The 12,574-nt window shown below is 40.7% G+C and overlaps 1 protein-coding gene across 2 annotated transcripts; it reads left to right on the top strand.

The window, feature by feature from the left end:
• The first annotated feature begins 1,886 nt into the window (after window positions 1–1,886).
• On the top strand, window positions 1,887–6,052 carry LOC101480748 (neurogenic differentiation factor 4). Of its 2 annotated transcripts, none has more exons than XM_076883983.1 (2): window positions 1,887–2,119; window positions 4,264–6,052. In XM_076883983.1, exon 2 carries the CDS (start codon window positions 4,270–4,272, stop codon window positions 5,257–5,259), a length of 990 nt encoding a protein of 329 aa, XP_076740098.1. In that variant the 5' UTR covers window positions 1,887–2,119; window positions 4,264–4,269; the 3' UTR covers window positions 5,260–6,052. The 2 variants fall into 2 exon arrangements, with proteins under 2 accessions (XP_076740098.1, XP_004544965.1); XM_004544908.2 differs by having other exon boundaries at window positions 1,892–2,074.
• The last annotated feature ends 6,522 nt before the right edge of the window (window positions 6,053–12,574 follow it).

Here is a 12,574-nt window from a genome sequence, read left to right on the forward strand (position 1 = left end):
CTCTGCCCTTTACCAATCCAGCCACGGGCCCATCCATCTGGCCCATCAAGACTCACTCTCATTGCATCAGTCCATAAAACCTTAGAAAAATCAGTCTTGAGATATTTCTTGGCCCGGTCTTGACGTTTCAGCTTGTGTGCCTTGTTCAGTGGTGGTCGTCTTTCAGCCTTTCTTACCTTGGCCATGTCTCTGAGTATTGCACACCTTGTGCTTTTGGGCACTCCAGTGATGTTGCAGCTCTGAAATATGGCCAAACTGGTGGCAAGTGGCATCTTGGTAGCTGCACGCTTGACTTTTCTGAGTTCATGGGCAGTTATTTTGCGCCTTGGTTTTTCCACACGCTTCTTGTGACCCTGTTGACTATTTTGAATGAAACGCCTGATTGTTCGATGATCACGCTTCAGAAGCTTTGCAATTTTGAGACTGCTGCATCCCTCTGCAAGATATCTCACTATTTTTGACTTTTCTGTGCCTGTCAAGTCCTTCTTTTGACCCATTTTGCCAAAGGAAAGGACGTTGCCTAATAGTTATGCACACCCGATATAGGGTGTTGATGTCATTAGACCACACCCCTTCTCATTACAGAGATGCACATCACCTAATATGCTTAATTGGTAGTAGGCTTTCCAGCCTATACAGCTTGGAGTAAGACAACATGCATGAAGAGGATGATGTGGACAAAATACTCATTAGCCTAATAATTCTGCACTCCCTGTACAGCATTCCCAATCTCACGCTCTCTCTTTTCTCCAGTTTAGAAAAATGACAACAATCAGCAAGACAATTTGTCATCCTCACTTTTTGGAGAACTTTGGATGGTTATGAGCATGCGTCTATTTACATCTGGATTGCTAACATTTTCTTTCCTTGAAATAATATGACTTTAAATCATTGTGTGAAATTTGCCACCTACTTGACGTTACCTGTATATTAGTCGAATAAAATGTCAAATATACAGTCACAAGTGTTTTAGTTGTAATTCTTAGTCAGCTGAAAAGTTAATGTAATCTGTATAATCATTATTAATTATTAATCATTATTAATCTAATCATTAGTATACCTCATCATATTCCCTTGTCTTTAAGACTTTCAGCCACGTTTCATGGTCCCCATCACTGAATAGAGTGACGTGGCTGAAGCGATACAGCAGGTTCTGCGGTCAACACTGAATAGAGCTAGCATCCATATAATTTTTTGTTTTTTGAGCAAATCAGAGTGAAAACTGTGTTGCAATTTGCTCAAACTACTGACATAAAAGTTCAATGCAATAAAAGAAATTACTGGACTTTTCAAATTCAAGGTTAACTTACAGCTATTGAATAATTCTGATAAGCGAAGACATTCATTCATTGTCAGTGAATGTGGGTTATGGTGCTAAGCCTCAATATTCAGACACCCATGTCCCGCAGAGAGGACGAGGGGGGCTGGAGCGAGTCTCGAAGTCACATTGCTCATTTAAGCGCACACCTCAGGAGACCAAACTTACCCCTTCTGGTCAGAGCGGCCTCTCAGTTGAGGTGAACTTGTTTAACAGCCTCATCTCCACAGCGCAAAGGGCCTATGCTGGACGAGGGGAATGGCTCAAACACCTGCTCACACGCAACTCCGAGCTGTCACATACAGTTAGGCTCACGCGACCGAGCGCGTCTCCCCTCCGTTCACTGACACCGTGCTGCGGATTTGGCGGCCGCCCTCGCGCCTCAACAAAGGCCCGGGCCTCCCCTGTTTGTCTCGACAATTTCAGTGAGCTTATGCACATCTCTCACACACGCGCTCGCGTGCGCGCAAGTCTTTGAGCTCCAGGGGCTACAGCCACGGGCCGGCCACGCGCGAGCCGAAGCGCGTCAACAGGAATTGGATGGGAGTGGGAAGAGGAGGAGCTTTAACGTGAAGGTTAAAACCCGGAGCCCCCTCAGAGTGACCCGCACTGAGAGGCTGAGCAGCTCCGCACAAGGAGACGCCACTGAACTTCAGCGCTGCTTGATGGACGGTGTGACCGAGCTGTGATCCGTGGAGAAAGGACAAATATCATCTGACAGACTTCCTGAGGCGGTCCCGGGACACATCAGCACCGGTATGTTTCATAGCGCAGCCGAGAGAGGCTCTGCGGGTCTCACATGTGAGTGAGTCAGTGTGGACACACTGTTTACACGTAATTTACATTTTAATGTATCTTACAGGCAACTTGCTTTCAGTTTAGAGTACCAGATTTTTTTGGCATAGGGATTTTATTTTGAACTAAAGCAAGTGCACGTAAAGTCAACAAGAAATTAATATATCTAATGAAAAAAGTACAAAAGGCTTATCTTAATATACTTCAGCAATAACTGCTTAGGCACGCAATTTGTGGGGAGACATTAATATTTCTGCCTTTGAAAATGTCTATTTGAATTCAGACTGAGCCCTCTGTCAGGCTACTGATCTGCGGGATGTCGATCTTTCATTTAATCCCATGGTCGTTGCTTCATCCACGGAGTAAATCCTGTGATGGCCCAGATTAAAGTCCTGTCGGTGACTTGCTGGGGCATTACCAGTTCACAAGTTGACCGGGATTACCCAAAGAACAAGGGAAGGGGAGAAGACGGGTAAAGCAGATAATACATATAGGGGAAAATTCATGTAGCTATAAAAGCATTAAAAGCCATCACCTCTCTCTGCAGCTGTAATGTTTGGCCAATCAGAAGTACATGAGGCTGAGAAGCGCGCATCAGGAACTGTCCGGTGCTGAAACCGTCGGCCCGTTTGAGGACTTATTTGTGCAAAAATAATGGTTTTAAAGGTTATTGATGTTTATTCCTTGTGACTTAAGACTTGTATTCACTAACCCCAGGTTACCACGGCCATCAGACCCCTTAATTCACCCCTTAACCTTCCCCAACCTTAACATCGTATAATCTTTCTGGGAGTCAAAGGAGCTTGCTAAGAAAAGCGTCTGGACTTCTTTAAGTTACTTGAAGACGTTTCACCTCTCATCCGAGAAGCTTCTTCAGTTCTAAGGTCAAATGGTGGAGAGTCCCAGATATCGCCACCATTTGACCTTAGAACTGAAGAAGCTTCTCGGATGAGAGGTGAAACGTCTTCAAGTAACTTAAAGAAGTCCAGACGCTTTTCTTTGCAAGCTCCTTTGACTACGATGACCTGGATGACTGAGAACCTTCACAGACAATCTTTCTGGGAAGTAAGTTAAGTTATGTTTCTAGATGAAAAGAACAGGAAAAGTATTTTTTCCCTAATCGAAAGATCTTACAGCAAAGAGAAGCAAACAGTGACAGAAATACACTAGATTTTTATACTTGGTCTTATACTTAATTTCTTTCATTTAATTTGCAAACTTTTGATTTTTTATTTCCACTTCCGTTGGTGAGGTTTAGGAACCAAATAGTGTTGGTTAGGTTTAGGAGATTATGCTAAAATATCCTTGAACAATATTAACCACCTGCTACATTTTGTAGTCATACATGATTAAAACAACAGTCAGAAATTAGTAACATTAGTGGCAATGTCATTACAAAATTATTTTATGATGCATTAAAAACATGATCCAGAAGAGATTACATGTTCCTTGAAAAACAAACGATAATACTGATGAGCATTTGTAGGAGGTGGGGCTGTTAATTATGGCTAACACACCTTTATTATGAAGCCAGGAAAGATAAACTGCTGATCACCTGCTGATTTATGAAGAGCTGTTTAATCCACTGGAACACTTATAATCTGAGACAGGTCCAGAATCACCAAGTTCAGTCCAAACAAAAGCTGCTAAGTATTCCTCTTTAGTGGTGCTAAAAAAAAATTAAATAAATAAAATAAAAGTTAAAAGGAGCAAATTCACATGTGAAAAGGCTCTGATCAAAATATTACAGAAATAAATATATTTCAGTGCATTATAAATTATTCAGAATTTAGGTAATACTTATGTAGGATGACCTCAGTGACCAATAACCTAAAATATACATTCCAGTTTAATGCAATACTTTCAACAGCACATGACTTTAGGAAAAACCCCCAATATTTTGTATTATCATATGTTTAGGAAAAACAGATAACATTCATAGAATTTCAAAACAAATCCTAGTGTAAGTACAGTCACTGTATGTATTACAGTACTCATGTTGAATGCATTGCTTTATATAAAAGAAGAAGCTGGAAACCAACAACAACGAACTTGACAATGATGAATCTGAGGTCTAATAAACAATACTGTCTGCTATTATTACAGCATGTGTGTCACAAAGATGTTCTTTATTCTCTATTTTTTGGCAGATTGCTATGATGATAAAGCCATATGTTAGACAAGGGGAGGGTGAGGAGGTCGTCAGCCCTCTGCAGTGGATGGACGGAGACATGAGCTCACCTGATGGGGATCCATCGGCCCCATCGCACAGCTACAGAACAGGTGACATGATCCAACAGGCCAGAGAGATGGGGAGTGAGGACGCAGAGGAAGATGAGGAGGACAGAGAGGAAGGACCAGAGGATGAATCAAAACGACGAGGGCCTAAGAGAAAGAGGATGACCAAGGCCCGGCAGGAGCGTTTCCGTGCGAGGCGAATAAAAGCGAATGCCAGGGAGCGCTCGCGTATGCACGGCCTAAATGATGCACTTGAAAACCTGCGCAGCATCATGCCCTGTCACTCCAAAACACAGAAGCTGTCCAAGATCGAGACGTTACGGCTGGCCCGCAACTACATCTGTGCTCTGTCTGAGGCTCTGGAGGGGGGCCTGTCCACAGAAAGCAGGGCTTTCATGGAAACGCTGTGTAAGGGACTGTCACAGCCCACGACCAACCTGGTTGCCGGCTGCTTACAGATGGGACCAGCTCCGGGTCCTGGGATGAGGCCTGAAGACAGACATGGAGGTCGGCCACCACCTACACTTGGTGGCATGGTGAGCTACTCCTCTCCAGGACTGCCAAGTCCCCCATATGGCACATTTGACTCAGCTCACCTGCTTCACTTGAGGGCGATGAAGGGAAGACCCTATGAGAATCACTCACCAAACGAGTACAATGCTGGTGGCGTGGGAACCCCTCCATATGACGGCCCGCCTACACCACCTCTCAGCATCAGTAGCAACCTGGTGGCCAAACAGGAGCCTTCACCTCACTACCCACCTTCCCACCGCTACTCTCCCACCCCTGTGGAGCAGGTGCTGTATCATACACATACCGGATATGATGTACACTTAGAGGGGCCATATGACTCCTATCATCCACCGCACATGCCTCCCCGACAGATTACATCTGTCTACAGAGACTGAGGAGGATCGGTTCCACATCAGCCTTCAGTACGACTTGAAGGATGGAGTCCCGTCCTTCACAAACACTCAGGCTGATTTAAAGAAGCTGGCTCTCTCTCAGTAGACAGACTGGTAGTCAAGCACTGTAGAATAGTTTGTTTTTTAACACTTGTGGAACATTTGCACAGTAGAGTAGCACTACTCAGCATTGCTAGTATTAGAAAATATTTGACTTAAACCAATAAATTGTTTTCCAAAACTCATTTACCAAATGATATAAGGACATAGCAGGCTGCTGCTGTCCAGCTGCCCGGGTACTGTAAAATAAGCACTTCTAATTAAGCTTTGGTAACACCAGATATTATTCCACATAAAGTATTTTTAATTTATTCGTTAATTTAAGATGGTGTAAATTAATTTTTTTCTGATGTGTGTGTTTTTGTTTTTTTTGTTTTTATTTGTACATATTTGTAGTCCAAGCTTTTCTTTGTCACTTAGACTCATCCATCTAATATCTTATCCTTGTTTTGTGTCCAGTTTTTTGTTCCATTATATTCAAGTTTCACACTTGAAACCATTCATTTGTGGGGATCAAGCTGATCTTCTGTGAGTAATGACCGAAGAGAGAGATATTTGTTTGTTTGTCTTTATTTTAAATTTTCTGTAATGTGGAGGTTTGCAAAGGGGATCGCGGAGAAGCAAAAATTGTAATTCTCAGGTTAAAATTGTAAAGAAACTGCAACATATGACTGTTTTTCTTTTCAGTCTTGTTTCCTTTGGGACAATTGATGTTATTAAAATACTGAAAGTTCAATTAAGTCTGTTTTTTCTTTTGTTTACTACTTGATGAAATGTTTTATTTTTAAGCATATATATTCATCAGAATCCATCGTTTAAACACTACCAACATTAACACGCCTTGTTTACTTGCTACTTTGTTTCTCATTTTTCTCTCCAGATCTCTGTGGTTTAGCGGCACTAATCCCCGGTGCCGTCTTTTAATGAAGGACGAATGTGCGAGGCAGGATTGCAAGATAAAGATTTATGATTAACATGGCTGCCCGCCTTCTTAGGCTTTCTACTTCTCTGACATTGCGTTGGCATAATCCTGCCCTGACATCCACCCAGGCTGCAACTTAACACTTGTATTATACACATTTAATAAATACATTTCAAAAAACATTTGAAATGCTGGAATCAAATTTTAAAAGCCTGGAAATAAACAGCCAGAGTGAGAAAATGATGAAGATAAAAGCAAAAACAAGAGAGACCTGATTTGACAGCAGCCAGTCTTGCTTTATAGTCCTTGCTGGTCACTTTAAGGGCCACCCACTGAGAGGTCAGGGAGAGGGGTCAAGAGGTCATGGGTCAGTGGTGGGAATGGTCACTGAAGGAACACTGGTGACCAGTTTCTTCATCACGTTGCCGGTCATCTTTCTGCGTGTTTCTGCCCTGCCTTCATCTTTTCATTCAGAGCAGCGAGCGTTAAGTATGACGTTAGAGGTTATATTTTGGCTGAAATGCTCCTAATCCCGATAAACACGCTGATGAACATCCCACGCATGACCTGCACTGGGAAAAAATATATCGCTTTGTTTTCACAAGGATTAGTATAAGCCTGTGCGTGTATTTGTAATGCATTTGCACTACTAACCAGGAAAACCAGGGACTAACTTTGAGGGGGCAGGATGAATAACAAATAGCAGGACATCTCTCTGCTTGTTGGAGACACAGACGATCCCCAGACAATTAACATGTGTTCCTACATGATAAATGATGGACGGCTGATCGACCAGCGTCTTGAAAAAGAAAAAGAAAAAAAAAAGTTTTGTGATTTAAAAAGGACACTTCTGCACACAGGAGAAAGAAAGGACTGCATTCACCCTTAACCTTTTGACCGTTGACCCCTCTGACATTTAATATCAACGATGCCTTTTATTGAATAAATGCAGAAACTGTTCACAGTGCCTCATTTACATGTGATGTTTTGAATAATTTCCCAATTATGTCAATTTTCCCAAAGGAAACTTGCAGCTTGGCAACATTTATATGAAAAAATTAGACAAATGCAACAATTCAAGCACAGTTTAAATCAAGCGCCATCAAGTCTTAGTAGTTAGAAAAGGGTTTCAGTCATATTTATGAAACCAATAAAGTTTTAAGAACAATAAGTGTATATATTTGTGTCACTCTAACATCATATGGAACAGTAGCTTCCTGCTGCCTGAATATAAGTACCAAATTATCTAAAGAATACGTGCTCACTTATGTGAATCCACAATTTGTGCGTCTGTGAGAGAGACGCACAAACTGTGGACCACCATCCACCTCACGTGTGGATGGTGGTTGTGTTATTTGGGATGAAACAGTATTAAGCAGCTGATCAGAGCTCAGTGTCTGAATGGTGTCATTTACTCGTTAATCCAGAGGAGAGAGGGGCAGTCAGTGCAGCAGCTCCTCTTCTCCATTTGATGCGGAACAGTATGCAGCTGCAGCGCTTACTCAGCTCAGCATCTAATGCACGGTTAAACAGATCCTGTTTTGGAAGAATTTGAAGAAAAATGAGTCTTCTGTTGTGAATATGCTCATTGTTATTTGTGTTTTATTAATTATTATTATGTTAGATGACAAGAGGTCAGGACAAAATCTATAATGAAGGAGGGAGGAATCTCACTGCCACCTAGTGGTAGAAGTTCATTCCTGCAATATATGTATCAGCTGCATGAGATATAAGCATTTGGCCACTAGGTGTCAACATTACACAACTTCTACAGTCTTGGTCTTGACTGAAGTCTGTAAAGCATACTGTATTAATAAAAATACAACAACTGTTTGACAAAGACACATTTGGCATCGAGTGACTGGCATTCGTTTACAATGAAAACCCCTCAGACTAAATACGATGGAGATGAGATAATTTCTCAAATACTTCCTTTGCGATGACTGTGAAGGTAGACACATAACAAAAGAGACATTTGGTGAGAACTCCTCTGCTAAACACAGTGAGCCAGCAGAGTGAGCAGGGAGTGGGAATAGAATTAACCTATTTACAAGTAAACTGGTTGATGGAGTGTGTTTGGATGAGAATAATCAGGCTAATGAAGATACCTGGGGACTCTGCTCTATCAGAGAACTGCATGCTGTCCTCTCCATCCAGCAAGTGATCATATCAGAGTCTAATTATTTACCGTGAAAGGACATGAAAAAGGATTAATCAAGGAAATCTGACTGATTAAATCTTCAAAGCCAGCACTGAAGTGCATCGGCTATTAGGGAAGAAGGTTGTGGTTGGGGCTTTTATCCTTGAGGGGGGAAAATGAATGATCAAAAAAAGAAAAAAAGAGAAAGACAGTGCTCTCCAGGACTGTTGGCACACTGAGTAAAGGAGAGGAAAGAAACACAAAAAAATGGCTAGAAAAACAACACAGCTGGCACGATTTGAAGAAAAAGTGTTTTTTGATGCTTTTTAAAATGCTTTTTGGTAAACTTACCTTTGATTTTATGTGATAAGATTTTCAGAGTTAATGAGGCAAACAATGTGTTTTGTTTCTGATGAAAGTGGAAGCTAAATATAGAAACAAACACACTATTTGATTAGTTAGATAATTAAAGCACTCCCAGATGGCAGTAGTCTCTCCTAGCAGGACAATGCACACGTCAAAGAAAAATCTCAGGAACACCAGAAGGAACATCACTGGGAGCCTTATAGCACTGAGCTGGTCTCCAAATTCCTGAGAATGTGATATGATTAAGCATATTTAGGACTCAGTGGAATAAGACTGGAGCCCTACAACCCACAGCCCACTGGACCTGTATAACGTACTACCAGCATCCTGGTGTCAGACCTGATAGGACGACGCCATGAGGGCTCACAGGTCAGAGCAGGTTTAAGAAGATAATGCTAGCTTGTACAGCTGACTGGTGGACACATTATAAAGTGTTTTCAACCAGTTTTTAAAGATTTACCTTTGCATGTCATATATAAAAATTTCAAGAAATACTTCATATTTGTTTAACAATAAATATGTACAGATACAAATACAGTACAAATTTGTCAGACCATCTGCCATAAAAACAAGAAAACAAACATTTTTTAAATCTGAAACTCATTTAAAACCAAACATTGTGTTGTTAGTTTTATGGTTATGTTGTTATGTTATTCAAAAATATAATTTTAATTAAAACACTTAATTGCATTACTGCAATTATCATTACAGAAACATAAAAGCTGATTTTGGTATTTACCAAATCTGTTCATTTAGGGCATCTGTGGCATTAATTTGTGTTTACATATAAAACTATAATTGAGGTATAAGTATAGTTTACTAATTATAATTTTGCACTTTTACCTAAGAAAGAATCTTTTTTTAATTAATCTTAAATGGATAAGTTCTACTTGTAATTGAGTATTTTTTACTGTCTCCTGTATTTATTTAAGTTTATAAATATTTTTTAAGCCGAATTAAAATGAATTTGTGTCAGTATAGTTCCAGTGGTCAGTGGTGTGGGAGAGAGGTTAGCCAAACCACATCTTTCTGCTCAAGTAAAAGTTTGTGGATTGAAGAAGAAGTTGCGTCAAACTAACCTGCTGCACACATGAAAGGAGAACAGAGACGTGAGCAAACACTGAAAATCCATATATAGATCACTGAGGGAGGAATGCAATGCACTGCATTACTCTGCAGGATGTTACGGTGAGCCATCTTATAAAGGTTTTATGACAGAGAGAGATTAGTTAAAGAGCAAAGGACAGGGCAGTCAGAAAATGTGTGTGTGTGTTGTGTGTGTGTGTGTAACTGTATCCGCTGATGAAATGTGCTTACTGCTCCAGTTTGTCGTCCTTCCTCACTGTCCCTCAACCTAACCCCTTATCTGGCATGGTGCCAGAAGCTGTTGGTGTGTTGCTTTGTCCGTAATAAACATGCAAATGAAATAAAAGTGAATATGTCTGCCTTAAATTAAACTGGGATATAAGTTTACATGAGCACATCCTTAGAAGAGTTATAAAGTGACCCTGCCAAGACTGACTGGACGCTACCATTAAGGCTTTTACAGCTTGCATTAAACACTTGGTGTTTTTAAATGGCCTGTCTCATTTACACAAGAGCACTTCACACACTCAGTGTCTTTAAACTGTTCACATCATTTTAATAGACTGTAGTTAGCCACGCATTTATTCCCCATATTCCTCAGGTGACTACTTGGAGCGCACAAGGCAGACTAGAGCTCAGACCGTTTAGTGTATCAGAATTAGACTGACATTTACTCGATATTGGGCCATGCGTCAATCTCACCTCAGCCCTTGCCTCCTTCTGCTCCACCTAATACTCCCCTACCTCTCCAAAATGACACTCGCAAGCACATTTAGGACATCTGATCTGAATCTACACCTTAACTGGCAGAAAGCAGGAAGCAACATGGTAGCGCACAGGAGTCCCACAGTATCATGTTTGTAAATTTTGTGTGACTATCTTCATCTCGCAGCCATCCACATTTAATTTCACCATCTCAGCTATACCAGTGCTTCGCTTTAGATGTTTCAGTAGGTGAGAAATGGAACTGGGTGGCAGAGAGGCTGAGAGTGTTTTGGATTTGCAGTGGACCAGCATTTTAAAGAAGGCCACCTAGTGTAAAATTTACCTCCTGATGTTCGGTGCGTGATGTGAGTGAAAAAACAGAGTGTGGCACCAGGAGGCTGATGTCCTCAGGAAGTTGCACAAGTGGAGACAATCAGTGCTTTGTCATCCCCACTATACCTCAGTGATTACTGACAAATCCGAACTTTTAATATCCTGATTAAAAGTTTGGAATGATGGAGACGGGAGAAAAAAAGAAACATTAAAACTGAAGTGCACCAGTTAAACTGGTCATTATGCAGTATTTAAAGCTGCACCAGTTAATGTTTTGATAAAAATGTTGATTTAACCTGATTTTGCAGCTGTTTCTGTTCACTTCTTGCCGCTCTGACTGGATTATTTCCAGCAGATACTGATGGGTGTTTTCAGCTCTGATGAATTCAGAGTTGATACTCTGGCAGCTACAATTAATTCCTGCACAATCAAAGGACACAAGCAGAGCTAAAACAGAGCTTTTCCACAGTGTGTCTTCTGTGCTGTCTCCCTCCCCTCACCCCCAACGGCAGATGGCTGCCCCTCCCTGAGCCTGATTTCTTCCTGTTAAAAGGGCGTTTTTCCTTCCCACTGCCGCCAAGTGCTTGCTCATAGTGAGTTGGCTGGTTGTTTGGGTTTTTCTCTCTGCTATAGTAGGCTCTTGAACTGAGCTGAATTGAATTAAACTGAATTAAAAGAGAAACCAAATGAATGAATGTATGAATGCTTATGGTGGTATCGCACAGTCATACACTATATATAAAAGATGGAAGTTGCTATAGTTTTTTATTATGTTTTTGAAAACTTAACTTGATTGTTAACTTTTTTTATAAAACTTTCTATAGCTTGAAGCTTGAAGGATAAACCGCCCGCAGGGGCGTGCTGGGTGTTTATATATATATATATATATATATATATATATATATATATATATATATATATTTTTTTTTTTTTTTTTTTTTATATATATATTTTATATATATATATATATAACTTTTATAAAATGGCAACTTAAATGCCTGCTTACTGACTGAAATAAATATAAAACGAGATTATTCGATATACTGATCTAAAGCATTTAATAGGGGTCTCACTTTTGCAAAAGTGCCCAAATTGAGGGCTGTTCAAAGATAATGATGTGAAGCTAAAATGTTGTAAATCTTCATAAAGTTTCTAGCAACTTAAATTCTTACATATTGTCCATCTGTAATATATATAAGCCTTTCTGACACATTTGCCAAACTGAAATTCTTCAGCTTGTGGATAACAGGGACTGAACCGATAAGCAGAATCATCAAGCACATGTGGACAGAGCAGGATTTGAGCAAAGGGTTTTGACGATTGTGTAAATAACTCAGGCTTTGCTCATAACTCATTATAACAACCCGGTCATTCAACAAATGAGCGAACGAACCCTGTGGGGCAGAGCCATTTGTGTGGGAACCTGTTTCAAGATCAAACAAGCAAAAAGAATACACAGTTTATCTGTCCATAAGCCATCTGTTTCATCCACCAATTACACTTCCCTTTGCTTCACCATGTCAACAACTTCTTTCAAGTTTCAGTGACTTTCCACCATCTTCAAAACACACACACACAGTCCTTATTCCCTCTGATCTGCCATCCGTTGCTGGGTCTCCCCTCCTCTCTCCTGCCCCTCCTTTTCCGTACACACACTCCCTCTCTGCCTGTATCTCCCTCCTTCCACAGTTGTCCTCACATATTAG

This window comes from Maylandia zebra, linkage group LG5, assembly GCF_041146795.1.
Source record: "Maylandia zebra isolate NMK-2024a linkage group LG5, Mzebra_GT3a, whole genome shotgun sequence".
NCBI classification, from domain to species: domain Eukaryota; kingdom Metazoa; phylum Chordata; class Actinopteri; order Cichliformes; family Cichlidae; genus Maylandia; species Maylandia zebra.